Source organism: Pelophylax lessonae, assembly GCF_965119305.1.
Source record: "Pelophylax lessonae genome assembly, chromosome: 4".
Lineage (NCBI taxonomy): Eukaryota > Metazoa > Chordata > Amphibia > Anura > Ranidae > Pelophylax > Pelophylax lessonae.
Genome location: NC_138771.1, coordinates 295,864,512 through 295,885,869, shown reverse-complemented (window position 1 = coordinate 295,885,869; position 21,358 = coordinate 295,864,512). Strand labels below are relative to the sequence as shown.

At 48.2% G+C, this 21,358-nt stretch overlaps 1 protein-coding gene across 1 annotated transcript in view; it reads left to right on the top strand.

Moving 5' to 3' along the window:
- Positions 1–21,358, top strand: part of LOC309552619 (dynein axonemal heavy chain 3-like) — a 1,537,563-nt gene that overhangs the window by 93,533 nt on the left and 1,422,672 nt on the right. Inside the window, exon 3 of the mRNA XM_082253560.1 lies at positions 949–1,147. Within this exon, the coding sequence (XP_082109686.1) occupies positions 949–1,147 (199 nt within the window). The remainder of the gene's footprint in view (positions 1–948; positions 1,148–21,358) is intronic.

The following is a 21,358-nucleotide window of genomic DNA, read 5'->3' as shown; positions in this document are numbered from 1 at the left end:
ATCATATCGCCAGGGAGGTTAAAGTGGTTGTAAAAGCTGAAGGTTTTTTACCTTCATGCATTCTGTGCTTGAAGGTAAAAAAACATTTAGTGTGCATCTCCCTCTCAACCTCCCCTAATAATTACTCATGTCAGATCTCGAACCAGCAATGTGCACGAGACCCGAGGCTCTCCCAAATCTCTCCCTCCTGTTTGGCTACCAGTAAGGCAGGGCTTGGGACTGAGTAGCGGGCTTGGGACTGAGCTGTGTATTATGGATGCAGAGAGCCGGCTCAGGAGCAAGCATGCACATCTGTGACCACAGCAAGCGGCTTGCTATGGGGGCACTCAGCAAGAGGTAGAAGCCCAGAGCACTGGCGGGGGACCCGAGAAGAGGAGGATAAGCGCTACTCTGTGTAAAACCATTGCACAGAGCAGGTAAGTATAACATGTTTGTTATTTTTTTATTTTTTTTTATTTTTCCTTTAAAATCACTTTAGTATGCAATACTTTGCTTGATTAAAAAATATAATCTTTCCTTTTTTTATTCAGTCCTTACCATAATAAAGAAAAATATGCTTATGAAATCTCTTTACTTAGAAAATCCTCCTTATTAACCATGTTGGATTTTATGTTTGCTTTGGGGAGCAAAAGCTAATTTACATATTTAGGGATTTTTCATATTTTTATATGATATTTTTTGCTCCTTATTCCTCAATGCATAATTTCCTATTTTGAATGCCACAAAGAAGCAAGTAGAAAATAAATGCTTTACTGGCCTATGTATTGCTATATGGAACATTACTGATTTACTACATTAATAAGTACATTAGGAACTCAATATTCTTTTGGATGTAGTTCTGTTTTATTTGTACCAGAAATACTGTAGCTACTTTAAAATCCATTTCTTCTGTATGGGTTGCATTTTATGCAGTACTATGATTTTTTTTACTCTTTTCCTTTTTTTTAGCTCGAGATTCAGTTTTCAATTTGAATAATCGTGGGATTACAACCTGTTCAGATTTTGGCTGGATTGCACAAATGAGATATTACTGGGAGGAAAACAGTGTTGTAGTAAGAATGGTTACCACAACTGTATCTTATGGATATGAATATTTAGGCAATGCTGGAAGACTTGTCCTTACACCTCTGACTGATCGTTGTTTCAGGTAAAATCATCATGTTTTCACAAAATGCTTTTTATTTAGCAATTTCATTATACATTTCATGAGTGTAAGACTTAAATAAAAGGGAAACCCTACAGCTAAGAATAGCAACCTCTGAAACACCTTTGGTAATTAAAGTCGTGAATAGCTGCTTCTCATAAAACATATTTCTGTTTATATGGAAACATTTTAAGAGCAACTCTACGCATGCAAGGGTGTGTCTACAGATCATAGGACCCCACAGCAAAATTTTAATGGGGTACCCTGGTCACCTTCCTATTGTCATTGGTCTTAATATAAAATATGTCTAAATCAAGGACAGGTAGCAGGAGAGCTATCAGTATAGTTGATATATTACTAGTGCTGTGGACAGAAGTTGTCAGGGAACAGAGGAACACTAGTGCAGTGAAATAAATTATCAATTTTCCAGCATCTCAGATCTTAGTGTAAATTTCAAGTCAACTCCTTTCCTCCACTCCAGCAAGCAAGTACTGATGGTGGCAGTCTAGTAGTTAGTAAAAAAAAAAAAAAAAAGTGTTATTACAATTTCAAAGAGCCTGAGAAAGACTGTGTTAGGCATACATATTCATTCCAATGCTGGCCAGAATGACTGGAAGCTCTGGGGGCAATACATTTACACTAAGACAGCTAAAAAAATCTCATCCTTGCACAGTCTGCAAAGGAGATCTGTAACTAGCAACAACATGACAATTCTGATGTCTTCTGCTTTACTGTATGTCTGATTTCAGTTCTAAATGTCACAGAGGGTGCAAGGATTGTTTTAACAGCAGCCTCTGCATTCCCTAACCAGTTGACAACCACCCTATAGCAGTTTTACTGTATGCAGGATCATGTGTGTATGTTTGTATGTATGTATATATATATATATATATATATATATATATATATTTATGTGTGTGTGATCCTGCACTTCTGGGTAGGGGGCGCGAATGCACACAACCACTGGCTCACTCCTGCTGTGACTATACACAGCGGGAGCTGATCGGCGGGTACCACAAACTCGGTGTCCACCAGCACCCATTGAACATCCTGCAGAGAGGCAGAACAGCAGTCTGCCTATTTTAAACAAAGCAGATTTCCATTCTGATAGGAGGGAAGGCATGGATCCTGTGTCTCTGCAAAGAGGGACTAGGATCCATGTCTTCCCCTAGTAAAAGCAAATCCCACACTAAAACACAGACTAGGCACACAGTTAACCCTTTGATCGCCCCTGATGTTAACCCCTTCCCAGACAATGTCATTAATACAGTGACAATGCATATTTCTAGCACTGATCACTGTATTAGTGTTGCCAAAAAAGTTTCAAAATTGTCAATTAGTGACCGATTGTCTGCCGCAATATCACAGTCGCTGATCGCCACCATTACTAGTAAAACATACATTTAAAAAAATTCCATAAATATATCCCATAGTTTGTAGACACTATAACTTTTTGTGCAAACAAATCAATATATGCTTATTGGGATTCATTTTACCAGAATTTGTAGCAGAATAAATATTGGCCTAAATTGATGAAGAAATTAGATTTTTTTACATTTTTTTTATTGAATGTGTTTTATAGCAGAAAATTGGGGGTCTTTTTTGTTTATAGAAAAAAAAAATAGAAAAATGCTGAGGTGATCAAATACCACCAAAAGAAAGTTCTATTTGTGGGGAAAAAGGACATCCATTTTATCTGGGTCCAGTGCATGACTGCACAATTGTCAGTTAAAAAAGCAAAAAATGATATGGAGCTGAAGTGGTTAATGGGCAACTATAGGCAAAACTCTTTTTTTCCTTTTTTGCATAGGGTATAACCCCTGTTAGATTTTTTTTTTTTTTCGCCATCTGTTTCCCATCGCGGACATTTTCTTTCACTTCCTGTCCCATAGCCAAAACAGGAAGTGAGAGGAAATCCCTGCAAATGAATGGAATTCCTCGGGGACCCCAGATCACCAGAACTAGTGTCCCCATTGGACGATTTCCCCTCTATTTTTTTTTTGGGGATAACCCAAAATTTGGGATTTTCTTTTACTTTCAATGATAATGAAAAACAAGACAAATAGAGAGGATGAATCTTCTTAATGGGAGCACAGACAGCAATAAAAACTGACAAGCAATGTAATCCCTCTGCACAAACATTTGTGTCTTTAGTTATACTTAAATGATACAGTACTGGATTTACCACTGTAGGATGCTTTGGTTTTGGTTACACTGCTGCTTACTTCCACTCAGAATCATGTATAGTATGGTGTTTGTGGAAGAAAATTAAATTAAACCTATCATCATATAAATATGGGCACTGCCAATGCTGATTTGTCTGAAAAAAGAGCAGTGTCTGGCACTGTTGATTTTTATCCTGGCTTTACTGCCTAGTGAACAGGACCTGGAACAGGCTTGCAAGATGGGATTTACTTGATAAATGCCTGCTCCTGGTCAGTGACTTACTATCTAGTTAAGCAAGGATGAGGATGACAATCCAGGATCACTTTTAACCACCTCAATACTGGGCACTTAAACCCCCTTCCTTCCCAGACCAATTTTCAGCTTTTAGCGCTGTTGCATTTTTTTTTTTTTTTTCCATTAAAGATTTTTATTAAATATTGAGGCAATACAAGCATAATAACATCCAGCATTTAAAAGGGAAATACAAAGACTTCAGAGTAGCGTAACACGGACAATAATTGCATCATTATACACAGATGTACATTCACGACCTGATACGCTGCAAGCAGGAGAGGAGCCAATTGACACAATCATAGTCTTCAAGGAAGGGGGGGGGGAAAGAAGGGGGGGGGCAGGGGAGGTGGGAAGAGGAGGAGGAAGAGGGGTGGGGGGGGGAAAGGGGGGGGGAAGGAGACGGGAGGGGGGGGGGAAGAAGGGAGGAGGTGTGGGGAAGGGGAGGGGGAGGAGGGAGGAGGTAGATAGGGGAGGTAGAAATGGGAGAGGGGGGGGGGCTCAGAGGAGAGGGACGAGACAGGAGGAGGGTAGGGGGGGGAAGGAGCAGGGGAGGAAGAAGACGTGAAGGAGGGGAAGGGGGGAGGGGAGGAGGAGGGAGGGAGGGGGGGAGGGAGGGAAAAACAGGAGGGGGAGTAAGGGGGAGGGAAGAGGGGAAGGAAGGAGTACCTGAATTGGGGTAGCATGAAGGGGGGGGGGGGAGATAGGGCATAGTGTACGTGTTGGAGGGGGTGGGAAGCATGTCAATAGCCATCTCCAGTATTACCAAAATGAAGGAGTAATGGAAATTGGAATAGAAGGTATAACAACTAACAACTTAACAACATAACAACAGAACAACAGCTGGTCAGCTGAATTATCAACACATCAATTTCAAAGTATTCAATATTGGGGTTACTCAATGTTAGATTTTACCCTTGAGCCAGGAGGACCATTTAGACCATTCCCTATCGAATCTGGCACTGCGACCGGCCTTATAGGCAAGTAGGCGTTCATATTCAAAGGTAGTTTTGACTCTATCAATAACGTCTGAGACTTGGGGCACAATATTAGATTTCCACTTCTGAGCCACCAGGCTGCGAGCAGCCAATAGAATGTGGGTAACTATGGTGCTGCTATCGGAAGGGAACCTCTCGACCCCCACATTCAAGATCGCCAATGCTGGAGAGGGCAGGGTAGGGAGCCCAGAGATATCCGATATCATGGAGAAGAGTGCATTCCATATATTAGTAAGGTGTCGGCAAGACCAGAAGACGTGTAGGAGGTGGGCCACCTCGCCACATCCCCTCCAGCATAATGGCGAATGATCAGGAATAAATTTGGACAATCTATAGGGAGTAAGGTACCAACGCAAATTGATCTTCTGGGACAATTCCCAGTGGTTGGTGCAGGAGGAGGACTGTTTGATGGAGCGGAAGGCTATTTTCCACTGGGCAGTTGTAAACAATTCCCCTAGATCTGCCTCCCATTTTGTGAAAGGAGCGGATGCGCTAAAATCCATTTTGGCTTGAAACAGGTTGTAGAATAGGGATGTGCCCTTGACCGAGCGTAGATTGCCCAACATGAACAACCAACCTCTCGAAGGCAAGTGGATATGCGGGGACGTCAATGATCGGAAAAGATGTGCCACTTGTATGTATCTATAGTGTTCAGAGGCCGGGAGTTTAAACTCCCTCTGCAGATCCTCAAAGGATTTGAGAGTGTCGCCTGACAGGATATGGTCAACATTGTTAATACCCTTGTTTCTCCACACCCCAAAGGACGAGTGGGGTATGGCCATTTCCAGCACCCCCAGCGGCACGGGAACCCGCGCCTTCAGGGGGGCCGGAATGTCCTGCTTTACGAACGCCCTCCATGCCAACAATGAGGCCCTGACCGAAATAGGCAGTCCCTCCAGTGGCATGGGGTTCCATACATCTGCCAAGAGCATCGTCCGCAGAGGATGGGAAGGACAGACATCCGCCTCCATGGCGCTCCAAATTGCATGGGATCCGGGATCTACCCAATGGCGCATTTGGGTCAGATGAGAGGCAAGGAGATAATCCCTGATGTCGGTCATACCCATCCCCCCCGCGGACCAGTGTTTGATAAGGAACGAATGTGCGCTCCTAGGTCTCTTCCCCCTCCAAACCAACCCCCTTAGTGCCCTTTGCAAGGAGTTGAGAATACCACGAGAAACTGGGACTACCAAGGACCGAAAGATGTAGAGAATTTGGGGCAGGAGAACCATCTTGAACGAGGCAAGGCGTCCAGACCATGTGAGCTCGGTTTTTGCTATTCGTTGGCATTCCTGCGAGATCTTGGTAATCAAAGGGGGGTAGTTAGTTATAGCCAACTGATCCACTTTAGGGGTCAATAGGATACCCAGATAGGGTATATAGTCCCTTTTCCAGGTATAGGGGTATTTCTGTTGCAATTTACGACAAAGCGGCTGGGGAAGGCCCAAAGGCAGGATCAGGGACTTTGTAAAGTTCACCTTGTAATAGGAAATCAGACTGAATCTCTGCAGTAGTGAGTGTGTGGCGGCCAGTGACTTCTCTGGGTCCGTCATGAAGATGATTACATCATCAGCAAAAAGATTAATTACATGGGAGCCCGAGGCGGTCACAAGGCCTTTTATGTGGGGGGAAGATCTAACTGCCGCCGCCAGTGGCTCAATAAGCAAATTAAAGATAGATGGGGATAGTGGACAGCCCTGCCTCGTTCCGTTGGTTATGTCAAATGCTGTCGATAACATGTTAGAGGTGTAAACCTTCGCTGATGGGTTAGAGTACAACGCTAGAATTGCGTTCAAAATGGGACCATGAAAGTCAAACCGCTGTAGCACTGCCGTCATGTAGGTCCAGTGAACCCGGTCGAATGCCTTCTCCACATCCAACGAGAGCAGCAGAGAAGGCACCCGACCAGATCCCGCCCTGTCTATAAGCCCTATAACCCTTCTAGTCGCGTCAGAAGTCTGGCGACCACGTACAAATCCGGATTGGTCCGGATCAATAAGAGCAGGCAATATGGGATGAAGTCTAAGAGCCAAGACCTTGGCATACAACTTTGCATCAGTATTTAACAAGGATATCGGTCTAAAGTTGGGAGGGGATACCGGCTCTTTCCCTGGTTTGGGTAGCGTTACTACATGTGCTTGAAGAATCTCCCTAGGTAGAGAGGCAGAGGACACCGCAGCCGCATACATCGAGGCTAAATGGGGGCTGAGTATTTGTGCGAATCTCTTATAATACAGATTGGGTAGACCATCTGGTCCAGGGGACTTACCAGAAGGGAGTGTTTGTATAGCTCGTTCTACTTCAGCCTGTGTTATCGGGGCGTTCAAAGCTTGCAGTTGGGGAAGGGAAAGCGCAGGCAGGTCAATAGAAGCTAAGAAATCGGAGATAAGCTGTTCCGTCGGTTGGGGGGTGGACGCGTCATCTTTTAAATTGTACAAGGATTCGTAATAGCTAGCAAACGTGTTTGCTATATCTTGAGGGTTTAGAATTTTCGCCTTGGTCACAGGATCTAGTAGATAGGCTATCCTATCCTTGACCCGCCTAGCCTTGAGCTTGGAGGCCAGTAGCTTCCCGGCTTTATTACCCGCTGAGTAGTGGGAGAGTTTGAGGGCCCTAAAATATTTGTCCTGTTGCGCTATCAATATACTGCGCAGGTCAGATCTGAGTTTGGTCAATTGAAGGGACAAAGTAGGGTTTGGGGTGGTCTTATTTATAGGTTCCAATCTGCGAATCTCAGCCAAGATATGGTCCAGCTGCCGCGTCCTCTGCCTCTTAAGCCGTGCACACAATTTAATAAAAATTCCACGGATAAAGGCCTTATGGGCACACCATACTACCGTTGGGTCAGAAACTGAACCCGCATTATGTGAGAAATATTCCACAAGGTGCCTCTCCAGGTGAGAGGCATATTGAGGAGTGTCCAGGACCTGAGTGTTTGCTCTCCAAATGTAGGCCATGCCTGGAGAACGAGCCTCCTGTATCGTTATGGACACAGGGGCATGGTCCGACCAGGCAATGTCATGGATGGAAGACTTCCCAGTCATTTGCAGCAAATGTTTGTCAACCAAGATCATGTCAATACGGGAGTACATATTGTATCTGGAGGAGTGGAAAGAGTAGTCACGTTCCCCCGGGTGATGACATCTCCAGACATCAAACATCTCCACCTCGTGCAACATGGATTGAAGGGCAGGAGGGCGACGTTTAGGCGAGGAGGAGATGTCCAAGGACGGATCAGCTGTCATATTGAAGTCCCCACACACAACCGTGGATCCATATCTATGTTTGTCCAGCAAGCGGAACATTTTCCTCCAGAACCGCGGCTGGTGTGAGTTGGGGGCATAGGCGGACAAAATTGTAAAGGGGGCATTATTGATATCACATTGCAGCAAAAGGTAGCGACCGTTGGGGTCAGGAACTTCTGTACGCAGTGAAAAGGCCACTGTGTCTTTGACGGCTATGAGGACTCCTTTGCGTTTGCAATCAGCTGAAGCCTTGAATATGTGCGGGAAACTCTTGTGAGACAGTGTAGGGGTTGCAGAACGATGAAAGTGGGTTTCCTGTATACAGAGGACATCACTTTTGAGGGTTAAGGCCTCACGCCACATTGACGCCCGCTTGGCGGGGTGATTCAGGCCATGCACGTTCAGGGATGTAACAGTTACAGTCATGGTGGGAAAGTAGAAGAATAGAGAATGTTGCCTGGGCCACTACATCCAAAGAGCGGTGACAGGGACTCCCATTCAAGGTTGCGGGCTCCGGCTGCAGGTAGGGTATGTTGATGTGTGCAGAACCAGGCATATTTCGGCTGACCAGAAAAACAAAATAACAAGGTGAAAACAAAGAATATTAAAACGAAAGAGCTCATTGGAGTAGCTCTATTAACGGGTGAGAAACTGAAACAAGTCTCGTGAGCAGGTATACTGCACAAAATCATGGGGGGAGAAAAGTATGCGAGCTCCGTGGCCAGACTCAGGGAGAGGAATTATGCGAAGCAGCCTGGGTGGGCTGTCCCTTGGCCTTTTTCTTCCCTTTTTTGCCTTGTGTGATCGTGTGCCATTCCTCAGACAGCGGAGATATGCGATCAGAGGGCTCCCGCGGGGCGGGGTCCTGATCAGGGAGGATACCCCATGTCCGGAGCAAATCCAGGCCCTCCTGCATGGAGGAGATATTGTGGGTTTTATTGTTGTAGGTTACTGCAAGTTTAACAGGGAACCCCCACCTGTAAACTATGGAATGATTTCTGAGGATTTTTGTCAGCGGGTGCAGGGCTCTCCTCTTTTGCAATGTATATTGCGATAGGTCCGCAAACAATTGGATCCTGGAGTATGTCTTTGGGATGGGGGTCTTCCTCCGGAACACTGACATAAGATTGTCTTTCACATGGTAGAAATGCACCCTCATAATGACATCCCGGGGAATCTCATCAGGGAGAAAGGATGGCTTAGGCAGGCGGTGGATCCTATCAATAACCAACTCAGATATAGGGGTTTGCGGGAGGACCGCCAGGATAAAGGCACGTGCATAACTATCCAGGTCACCGGGGAGTACAGACTCCGGGACCCCCCTGATTTTAACATTGTTCCGCCTGGAGCGGTCCTCCATATCCGCTATTTTAGCCTGGAGCTTTTCGATCTCATCCTCATGGGAGTAATGGGCATCTATTAGCTCGTTGTGGGATGCTGCAAATTCCCCCATCTTAGCTTCAACTCTGTCCATGCGACCCCCCAGGGCTCTGGCCTCCACTTTAAATGCGCTGACACATTCCATGACGTCTGCGTGCATGGATGCCCGCAGGGATGTCATCATGTCCTTAAGCCTAGCCTCAGAAACCGGTCTGTCACTAGCAGGAAAGGAGTCGAAGTTAGGGGGAAGCTCCCTGGTGGAGTCCATAGAGGACAGATCCCCCTGGCTTACCTCCGCCGGTGCCCCCTCCGACAGTCTGGGCTTGCTCTTGACCGGGCTCCTGGACATCGGGGTTGATGCTGCTGGAGATCGAGGTTGCTCCGCTTTCTGTGCTGAGATCTGTGGAGGACTGAGCGAGGAATGGGACGTCCCGCTAGTCGAGGCCAGAGATCCGCCACCGCCGCCATCTTGGCCGCGCGGCCTGTCCTGGGGCATGAAAAAGTGCTGGAGCTGCCTCGGGTGGCCAGTCTCCTTCTTCTTTCTGGCCATCAGGCAGGAAGGCTGGGGTGTGTAGCAGTCGATCGGGGACGGTCTGGCTGAGAAACGAAGCCTTAGGGCGCCGATGGATGCCGATATTCTCCCTGGTCCGGCGGAGCTACACACTCAGACGTCCATGCAGTCTCGCTGCGGCCACGCCCCCCCTCCGCGCTGTTGCATTTTGAATGACAATTGCGCAGTCATGCAACACTGTACCTAAACCAAATTTGTGTCATTTTTTCCCCACAAATAGAGCTTTCTTTTGGTGGTATTTGATCACCGCCAGTTTTTTTCTTTTTTGGTGCACAAATAAAAAAAGACCTAAAATTTTGAAAAAAAAAAAAAGTTTTTTTGTTTAGGTTATAAAATTTTGTAAATAGATACGTTTTTTTCCTGCACTGATGAGCACTGATGATGCCGCACTGACAGGCACTGATGTGGAGACACTGATGGGGTGGAACTGATGGGGTGGCACTGATGGGGTGGCACTGATATGCAGCACTGATGGGCACTGATAGGTAGCACTGATATGCAGCACTGATGGGCACTGATATGTGGCACTGATAGATAGCACTGATATGCAGCATTGGTGGGCACTGATAGGCAGCGCTGATGGGCACTGATAGGCAGCACTGATGGGCACTGATAGGCAGCACTGATGGGGACTGATCGGCGGCACTGATGGGCACTGATAGGCGGCACTGATGGGTACTGATAGGCAGCACTGGTGGGCAATAATGGGCACTGGTGGGCGTCACTGATAGATGGCAATAATGGGCACTGGTGGGCAGCACTGATAGATGGCATTGGTGGGCAGCACTGATAGGGGGGCACCACTGGCAGGCTCTCTGAGCCCTGTTTGCCATCCCTGGTGGCCATCCCTGGTGGTCATGGGTGGGCATCCCTAGTGGCTCTAGTGGCACCCCCTGCCCCCAGGGCTGCACTGGTAATCAATCATCTGATTACCAGCACAGACCCCCCCTGTGATCAGTGAGTAATTAGAAATACTCACTGATCACCCCAGCTGCAGAATCGATCCTCTTCTCTTCTCCTCACTGACAGGATCTGTCAGGAGGAGAAGAGATCGAAGCAGTTACAACGGCTGTATTGACATTACATGACGGCTGTGATTGGACACAGCCGTCATGTGATCAGGAGGGCCAATCACAGGGCCCTCCTGCCGAGTCTTATTGCTCTGTGTCCTAGGGACACAGGCACATCGAGATCACGCCGCTGCGCGTGCCCACGGCGGTGTGATCTCTCTCCTTCTGAAGGACGTTCCGGAACATCCGATCAGAAGGAGGAGACTCCCACCCGGCCGCATATTTACAATGGCCCTGGTGGGAGATGGTTAAAGACTAATTAGCATGGTAGCTCCTATATTATCCTCACATATTTCTTTCAAGCTTGCACTTCATGGCAATACTCCTGGTTTAAAAGCTGAACAGCTATAGTAAACTGCAATTGATGAAATAGCAGGCAACGAATGCTGAGAATTTTCTACCATGAAAGTTCAACACAGCAGAAAAAAACTAATCTCAGAGGGAACAGTAAATATCCAGCATGCTGGATCCACTATTTCACAATACATAGCTACCTGGGAGACTGCAAAAAGCTTGTTATAAAGCCACTGGAAATTTGGAAGATGTCTCAGCAAGTGTTCCTGACTCTGAGTCCTTAGCAGTAAAAGAATAATTGATATGTTTTCACCACACTGGGAGAACTGTGTATCTGACAGTACAGATTTTTGTAGCTTTGTTGTGCTCATTATCAACAGAGATACTGCAACAAATCTTTGATGAAGCTGCTGCATGGCTGATATGTAAAAGAAATGCTTAGGTTATGGTGAAACTAAGCTAAAATGCTCCTGTTAAGAGCACTCAAATTACCACACGGTCTTAGTATACCAGAATGTAATTTTTATTAATTTTATAGTGACCAAAAAGTCAACTTTATTTACAAAAGTCTGGTAATGGCACTCCCTGAGTGCTAATCCATTAGCCATGTTTGCATTCCTTATCTTGATGATGGCCATAAATGTAGCAACAGCTGTATACAATGTGGATAAATACCCTTGTGAATGTGAATTATATTCCATAAACCAGGCAACAGCATTCACAGCCTTGTTAGTTATGATGCTAGCAGGTGGTCTGATATTGAGCTGTACAAAAGGGATGGTCTGCATCCCTCATACAAGGGCACTGAGCTTCTTAGTATGGAATTCAGGTGCTTTTTGGACATGTATTAAAACTGAGAAATGGGGACAAAGGTTTATTGAATGAGAACAATATCATTCACCAGCAGATTAATCCAAATGTGAGTGTTTGTGTTGCTAAGGACTTGGCTAATGCAGTATTTAATTCAGTTACATTTTTTGGTGCTACAAATACAGCAGTAGATAGCAAGGTTTGTAGTATCATAGGCACTAATACTCATAGTATAGGCAACAAGGTTTTTGAGCTGACAGCTCTTTTATCTAGAGACAACTTGGACTTTGTTGCAATTACATGGACATGGTTTAAGGATTCAAATGACTGTGAAAGAACTATGCCAAGGTAAACACTATACAGGAATGACAGTAGGAAAGAGTGGAGGTGGAGCTGCCATATTGAAGATATTGAAGACCTGTTGACAGATGAGATAACTCAAATGACAATGAAAGAAGAGGTTTTATTTATGGATAACTTCAACATGTCTGACATTAACTGGAATTCTCTAAAACAGGCATCAAATGGGGTTTCTATGAAACAGTTAAAAGTCCATTCTGAGGAGATCATATTCTAGACTAGGAGATATTCTATACTAAACTAGTACTGACAAATGGGGATCAATTGTCTGCTGTTGAGGTGGGAGAGCATTTGGTTCTAGTGATCACAAATGTCTTTGGTTTGATATTAAAGGTGTTGTAAAGGTGTTATAAACGTTTTATTGAGAAGAATAAAAATGAACATTAACAAGTGATGGCAATATAGCACAGTCAGCAGACATAAGTACAAATAACAACATACATCCAAAATAATCATAGACTGTATCAAGGAGTAGAAAGATGCCATCTGCGGTAGATACTGAGGTATAAACAAATCAAATGTGACCCAGCCACGTTAAATACATGGCCAGGAATTCAGTATAATATTGCAGGTACGGAGGGCTGCTGCGGCTCAGGTACGAAATCCCAGCCGCATGGGCCGAAACCAATGTGTAATGGGGTTAAGTGCAATCGTATGGGGTATTGGGAATCTACGGGGTAGGGGAGTAATGAGGAAAGGAGAGAATTACGACCCCTCAAACTGGAGAATTGTGGACGGGGGCGGCCAGGAAGCAGGAAAATGAATGTCTTGGATGGGGCACCCCCGAAGCGGACACCCCCGAGGGGAACACGCTGTGTCCAGGGCCGGGGGCGCACCATCCACACGTGCGTATAGACCGCCCATTGCTGAGCATGGGTACGGTAGGTAACAGGAGGTAGGAGAGATGGGAAGCTCAGGGAAAGAAGGTGGGGGCGGTGGACGCCAAGACCGTTATGCAACAGCGTAGAGAGAGAACAATAGCATAAAAAGAGGGGGTAGAGGGATAGAAAGAGCACACTAGGTAGGGAGAGTAGAAGGGAGATAGGAAATGGGGAGGGGGGGAGAAGAGGAGTGCGGGCGCACTCCTCCGGAAGACGACCGAGAAGCAGGTGGGGTGTGGCAAGCATATAACAGACTAAGTGTTCATCAGGCGACGGTGTTCATCTGATGCAGCAAAGTCAATCCACGGGCCCAGATGTCATAAAATTTGGAGGGAGTGTCAAGAGCTTGAAAAGTGAGATCTTCCATACGGGAGATCCTTCCAACCCTCCGCAGCCAATCAGCTACAGTGGGTGGGGAGGGAGACAGCCAGAGGCACGGAATGCACATGTTGGCGGCAGAGATCAGATGAAAGACCAAAGACCGCCTGTACATCCGCTGGGGGAGCGAAGAATAATGAAGGAGGAATTGTGCCGGGCTGAAATCCGGTGTGTAGGTAGTGATACGGGTTATGAGGGCGTGTATCGTCCTCCAGAAGGGTTGTATCCGCGGACAATCCCACCAGATATGCAGGAGAGAACCTGTATGAAGTTGACAGCGCCAGCAAAGGGAGGGGAGGTCCGCCGACATTTTATGTAAAAGTTCAGGCGTCCTGTACCAGTGTGCGAAGATTTTAAAGCCAGTCTCCTGTGTGAGGACGTTCCTGGATCCCTTGTGAATGTGAAAGAAAATTCGCTCCCAGTCATCATCCGACAAGGTTTTGGCCGATATCTCCCCCCCATCGAGCCCGTAAACGAACGAGGTGAGGTGGTAATTGCAAAGAGAGAAGGGAGTACAGTAGGGAGATAAGATGCCGTTGAGGGTCTGGCGACCTGCACAGGGTCTCGAAGGGGGTGAGGACCCTAGACCAGCAGGAGACATCAGGGCTACGCAGGAGGAAGTCTCTGAACTGCAAGTAATTGAAGAAACGAAGCTTGAAGTCCGGGTATTTCTGCGCCCAATCAGGGTGAGAGAGCAACGTGCCCGCTTGAAAGCAGTGTTCGGCCCTGCATGGAGTGTTAGAAGCAGATCCCTGTGGGGGGATGTAGGAAAGGCCCGGAGGGAAGTCCGGATTTTGAATAAGGGGTACCATAGGGCTAGGTGATGATGCCAGGTGCAAGGTCTTGCACAACTTGCGAAAGATCGTGATCGTGGGGTTGATGATCGGGTGCTTGTAGCATGACGTCGGAAAGGATGGTGGTGAGATCCAAGGCAGGCGTTGCACGGGGATGGGGGAGAAAGAGTCCTCCAACGTGACCCAAGCTTTGACATGACGGTGTTTGTGCCAGTCCACCACCCTCGCCAGGTGGCAGGACCAGTAGTATCTCTGTAGGTGTGGCAAACCCAAGCCACCCACCTCCTTCGAGCAGTCAAGACGTCCCAAGACAGCCTGGGGCGCCTCGAACGCCAGATGAAGGATGTGCATGCAGAACAATACGAACGAAAAAACGCTGGGGGGAGCCTTAAAGGGACGGCCTGCATAGTGTAAAGAAGTCTGGGAAGGATATTCATTTTGACCACCGCGATCCTGCCGAACCAGGAGAAGGAGCCAGATTCCCATTTAGAGAGGTCGACTTTAATAGATTGCAACAGTGGCAGGTAGTTGCGTGGGTAAAGGTCGGCAAGAGTCGAAGGGATTTGGATGCCTAGGTATGTGATAGCGGAGGGTTCCCAGCGAAAAGGGAAGTTGTCCTTGCAGAATTGCACTCTGCACGGCGGGAGGGATATATTCAGGGCCTCTGATTTCGTGTAGTTAATTTTAAGATTGGATAGGAGGCGAAAGGCGTCAAGGTCCCGGAGAAGGTTAGGTAAAGAGATTGCAGGGTTCGTCAAAAATAGCAACACGTCGTCGGCAAAGGCCGCCAATTTATAGGTTGTATGGGCTATAGTTATTCCGTTTATGTCGGGATTAGAGTTAATGCGGCGGAGGAGAGGTTCAAGGGTGATGATGTAAATCAGGGGGGAAAGGGGACAACCCTGTCGGGTCCCATTCGACACGGAGAAGGCGTCCGACAGGCCCCCGTTGACCCGCACCCTAGCCGAGGGTGACGAGTAAAGGGCTCGTATAAAGTTCAGCATGCGACCATCGATGCCCAGAGACTCCAATGCTGCAGTCATGTAGTCCCAGGCAACCCTGTCGAACGCCTTCTCCGCGTCGAGCGAGAGGAAGAACCCAGGTGTGCCGGAGGAAGTCAACCAGTGGTGGATGTTGAGTGCCTTGAGGGTGTTATCTCGGGCCTCGCGGCCGGGGACAAAACCCACCTGGTCGAGCGAGATGACATCGGGAATGTGGGGTAACAGGCGATTCGCCAGTACCTTGGCGTATAGTTTGATGTCAACATTGAGGAGGGAAATTGGCCTGTAGTTGGAGACCAGGGAAGGGTCCTTACCGGGTTTAGGAATGACGGTAATGTGGGCTTCCAAGTAATCTGGGTGCAAAGTCGGGGAATCGGAAAAGGAGTTGAAAGCCACAAGCATTGGGGAAGACAGGATATCCCCAAATGTCCTGTAGTATCCCACCCTCAGGCAATCCGGGCCCGGACACTTCCCCGGTTTAAGTTGTTTGAGTGCAAAATGCAATTCGGAGGAGGAGATGGGAGCATCAAATTCCGCCAAGGCTTCCGGTGAAAGGGGAGGAGGGGAATATTTCTGCAGGAATGCCTTAATGTGTGCGGCTCTGTCTGCGGGGGAGACTTCAGGGTCCGGGGTACCCAAGTTGTACAACGCACGGTAGTATGTAAGGAATTGTTGAGCAATATCATTGGTGGAGGTGACCTTCCCGCCACGCGGATCCGTGATCGAATGGATCGTCCTCGCCGCCCGTCGTGCTTGAAGTGCTCTGGCCAAGAGTTTGCCCGATTTGTTGCCGCAGTCGTAAAACAATCGTTGCTGTAAAGCGAATTTGCACTGTGTTATAAAGCCCAATTCCGTGAGGAGGTCTGGTCGGGTCTGAGTCAGTTCAGTCAGAGTGTGTGCGGCCAAAGTGAGCTTGTGCGCGCGTTCCAGGGAGTGGATGCGTTTGGTAAGGATAGCAGTATGAGCCCGGCGTTCCTTGTTGCGTTTCGCGGCCAAGGCAATAAATACGCCCCTAATGGTGCACTTATGGGCCGCCCACAACGTAGCAGGGGTCACATCAGGCGTAGCGTTACAGGCAAAATACTCTCGCAGAGCAGAGTTCAGCTCCGCGATATAGACTGGATCTGACAGTAGGGAATTGTCCAGGCGCCAAGAACGGGAGCGACCGGGGTCGGGCCTCAGGGAAAGGGAGATGGCAATAGGGTGATGGTCGGACAGAAACATAGGATCAATGGATGCAGAGCGTAAAGAAGAGAGGGCAGCTTGTGAGATAAAAAGATAATCAATCCTGGAGTATTTATTATGTGGGTGCGAGAAATACGTGAAGTCCTTGGTGTCAGGGTGCAACGTCCTCCAGGCGTCATGTAACAGGAGATCTATAAGGAGAGTCTTAATCGCTCGCAAGGCGGAGTAAGGTAGGGAGGAAGAGCCCGAGGAGACATCTAGGAGGGGGGACAGGGCTACGTTGAAGTCCCCACCCACTACTAAGGTACCTGCCTGAAATTCGGTCAGGCGAAGAAGCGTTGCCCGGAAAAAGGGTACGAGGCGTTTGTTCGGGGCGTAAATGTTTGCAAATGTAAAAGTTTGACCTCGGATGGAGCCCTTAATGAAAAGAAAGCGTCCTTCCTGGTCTGAGACAGAATCTTGTAGGGTCCACGGACAGTTTTTAGAGACGAGGATAGAAACTCCCTTAGACTTAGAGACGCTGGATGTTGAGTGATAAACCGTCTTGTAGAAACGGTCGTAGAGGCGGGGGGTTTTATCCGAGCGGAAATGGGTTTCCTGTAGAAACACTACATCCGCCTTAGCCTGTCGGGCAGATAGCAAGAGCTTGGATCTACGCTCAGGAATGTTCAAGCCCCTGACATTAAGGGACAGGATCTTCAGATGTGGTTCGGGTGCGTTCATTCCAGAGGAGTGCGCCACACGCCGCCTAGAGCAGGTAGGCATAGTGGTCAGCATAAAGGAGAGAGAGAAAAAGGGGGAGGAGAGGGGGAAAGGGCAGAGAGGAAGAAGAGAAAAGGAAGAGGAAAAGAAGGAGGGAAAGGAAAGGAGGCTGACAGGGAGGGTTAAGAAGGGGCGGAGGAAGGAAAGGGGAAGGAGAAGGTTTGTGAACAATCCGGTGGCAGGAGGTCCCGTCTACCTGGCAAGCACGGAAACAACAATGGGGGTGGTAGTGTAGGAGTGTTAATGAATGCAGCTAGTCAAACAAATGCAGTCAACTGTGATACACTAGAGGGGTTGGATAGAACCCAACCTGGAGGGCACACGTAGGACCCTGTTTCCACACTCGGGTGAGAAAAAAAGACAAAAAAGGGTAGAAACAGGTACCAACTGACTGTGCGCTCCACCAACGGACAAGAAAAAAGGGAGGCAACAAGGGGAGAGACATCAAAGAAGGATTATATGCAAATGCCCATAGGGAGAAGGGGAGGGGTCCCGTGAAATTAGTGCATTAATATAAACATGGCACGGGGTGTACTAGAAAACCATTGTGGTGTGGAACACAGAATTTGAAGGGCAGAAGGTCACTCGCACGCCTCCGGGGGAACCGGCGTCACCAGCCATAAGGCCACGAGCGAGCTAGCAAGACATAACAAAGACATGGAAACCCCAGGTGGGGCAGGGTAGGACCACCATCCCCGGTGGACATCCGTCACCGGGAAGGGTGGGTATCCCATAACTGACATCCAAAGCAATATAAGAGCAATAAAATATAGACACTTAATATGAAATCCAACCTCAGGGCACACATCACACAAGTGAGGTCCAGTCGGCTCTCCGGGGGCGGAAGGGGTCCGCCTAAAATAGGCGAATTCCAACCCGCACGACCCCGGCGAGACCACCCGGCCCCTCAATTCAGTAATATCAGAAGCAACATCTATACATTGCGATAAACTTTAAATATGGCAACATTGCTATTATCAACAGCGTTATCTTAACCTGTGGTCCTCCTGTGTAGGGCACACCTGGTATGCCCGAATAAAACCAAGAACCTAAAACCAAAACTCTCCCCTCCCCACCCCCTCACCCACTTCAAAGAGATCCAGCTCACATATAGCACAGCAACAGTCGCGAAACCTGCATGGCCCATAACCACTAGGCTGTGGCAACGGGGAAGCGGAGCGGTATATGGAAGTCCAACAGAAGCATGGTGACTAATGATCAACAAATGGCTATAACAGGTAAGGCACATAGGGGGTCTATATTGTTGCGAATGCCGTGAGGCAAGTTCCGTGCGGCAACAGGACTGAGCCTCGGGGAATTAGGGGGGGGCAGATAATCCGTCAGTAACAGGCGTGGGTGTGCAGACAGCTGCGTTCGATGAACAGGGGGACAAGGTGGTTAGAACACAGGGGGGCCGGGCAATACGGAAGCATCGAGTCATTGAGTGAGCCGAGGATTTCCACATGGCACGTTGGCTAGACAGTTGGAATAGAGGCAGGATAAGTCAAAGTCAGCCAAAACATGGGACAACAAAACAAGTGAACGTGGGCTCCATGTTTAAAGGGGGTATATGGCCAGCCCAGTGAACAACGGGGTGTCGGGGAGGCGGCAAGTGAACACACAACGTAGACAATAGCGATACTTGCCAGACGATCTAGGATGCCCCAACCATCAGTCTCCTTGACGGGGTTTCCTCTGCTTTGGCGGTTTCGTGGGACTCGCTGCCAGTGGCGGTATCTGCAAGGCCGCAAGGGGTCAGAGCGGTGAGGGTGAGCGAGGACGCCTGAAGCGGGAATCATGGGCCTCCATAGGTTCCTCTCTGGGCGCTGGTGCTGCTGGTGGTCCCCCTCGGAATGCTGCGTACCAATTAGGGACATCAATCAGCGGGAGACCCATGGCGGCACAGAAGTGTGGGAGATCCTCCGGGACCTTTAGGAGAGCAGTGCGGCCTTGCACGGTGGCTGACAGGCAGAAAGGAAACTTCCATTTATATAGTATCCCCTTCAGCCTCAGGGCCTCCAGCAGAGGGCACAGGTCTCTACGATGCTGTAAGGTTATGCTGGAGAGGTCTTGGTAGATGTGGATAACAGCACCTTCATGATCCAGGTTGGCCCTGTTCCTGGCCTTACGTAGTATCTCTTCCTTCAGCTTATAATCCACCAGGCAACAGACCACGTCCCTGGGAGGGTCGCCATCCCTGCCCCTCGGGCGTAGAGCACGATGTATCCGCTCCATATCTATGGGGGATTGCAGGGGGCGGTCAAGAAGGGTGTTGAAAATACCTGTGACCGCAGGGGCGACCAAGTCAGGCTCCACAGATTCGGGGAGACCACATACCCGCAGATTGTGACGTCTACCCCGATTGTCCAAATCCTCCATGTGTCGTTGAAGCTCCCTTAGCTGCAGGGAGTGAGAATCCACCGCTCGTGTGACAGATCGTAGCACTCTGTCATGTTGTGCTGTGACTGTCTCTATGCCCTGCACTCGGCCGGTCAGGCTTCTCATCTCCTCCCTTAGGTCCTGGATCGCCGAGCCCAGCGTGTCTGCGATCATCCGGAGGTCAGCCATCGTCACAGAGGGAGGAAGGGGGGTCGGCATGGCGGGTGAATCGGCGCCCGAGGCTGTGGCCGCAGCATAGGAACGAGCAGGCTGTGAGGTTTGTGTGGAGGAAGGCGCCACGCTGCCTGTGAGCGCCATGTTTGTTCCCTGGGTCCGGAACAGCTCGGGGATGCTTTGGCTCAGCAGAGCACCGGTGTCCCTCGGCGAGCGCGATCGGGTGGCGGAGGAAGCCGGGAGGTAGATCCCATCGTTTTCGGGCAGTAAATTGCAAAAGTCTCTCCAGCTAATGAAAGCAGGCGTCCGTGGCGGCGGGAGCGCATAGATCAGGCAGCCATCTCCATGCGAGGTCAGACCACGCCCCCCGGCAGAAGTTTATTTTTATCTTAATCCATTCTATGGGTTCTGGAGGTCCTGAATCCCCTATATAAATCTTAAGTTGGACCTCGTTTGAATAACATGTCCAGTTCTGGACTCCTCACTTACAAAAATATATTAATAAGACAGAACAAGTCCAGAAATGGGCAACAAAAATGGTGACAAGTCTGAGGGATAAAACATATCAAGAGAGACTTCAGGTCCAAATATACACAGTCTAGAGAAGGGATCTCCAAACTATGGCCCTCCAGCTGTTAAGTACCTTCAGGTCCCATGAGGCATTGCAAGACTCTGATAGCCACAGGCATGACTCGCAGAGACAGAGGCATGATTGGACTTGTAACTCCTCAACAGCTAAATGGTCATTATTTGGAAACCCTTGGTTTAGGGGAAAGATGGAAAAGGGGATACATAACTGAAACCTTTAAATACATCAAGAGGGTGAAAAAAGTTTAGAAGGGCAGTATTTTCAACATGAAGCCAAGATCAAGAACATGGGAACATGATCTTAAACTAGAGATAAAGTTCAAAACTAATCTTAGAAAAAAATGTTTTACCAAGAGAGTAGTTGATGCTTGAAATTGGCTTTCAGCAGAGGTAATAAGTCAGTCAATAGTGTTGAGCGAACACGGACTGTATTATTCGTGTTCGTACCGAATAATTGGATTTTTTGTACCCGAACACGGACACGGACACTTTACTGTATGTTCGGGTAAAAATCCGTGTTCGGTCGTTTTATTTCCGGGTTTTGCATGCTTTGGCGCTCTTTTCATGGCGGGCTTTCAACAGCCAATCAACAATCGTTTAACTGGTGTGCCTTAAGCCATCCCAGCCATGCCTGCAAATGTCTTAGTAGCTGTGATTGGCCGTCTGAAGCATGTGACCAAGTCTTTATAAGTTCGAGGCAGCCGCAGCGGCGTCATTATGCTGCTTATATCAGGGACAGAGCACACATCAACGTGCTGGCTGCTGATTAGGGAAAGATAGGCAGGAAAAAACCATTTGTGTCCGGATAGAATTGAGGGACAGGTCGGAGTGTTTAGGCAGGGCGAGTTGTAGGCATTTTAGGGATAGAGTCTGCTGAATTATAGGGT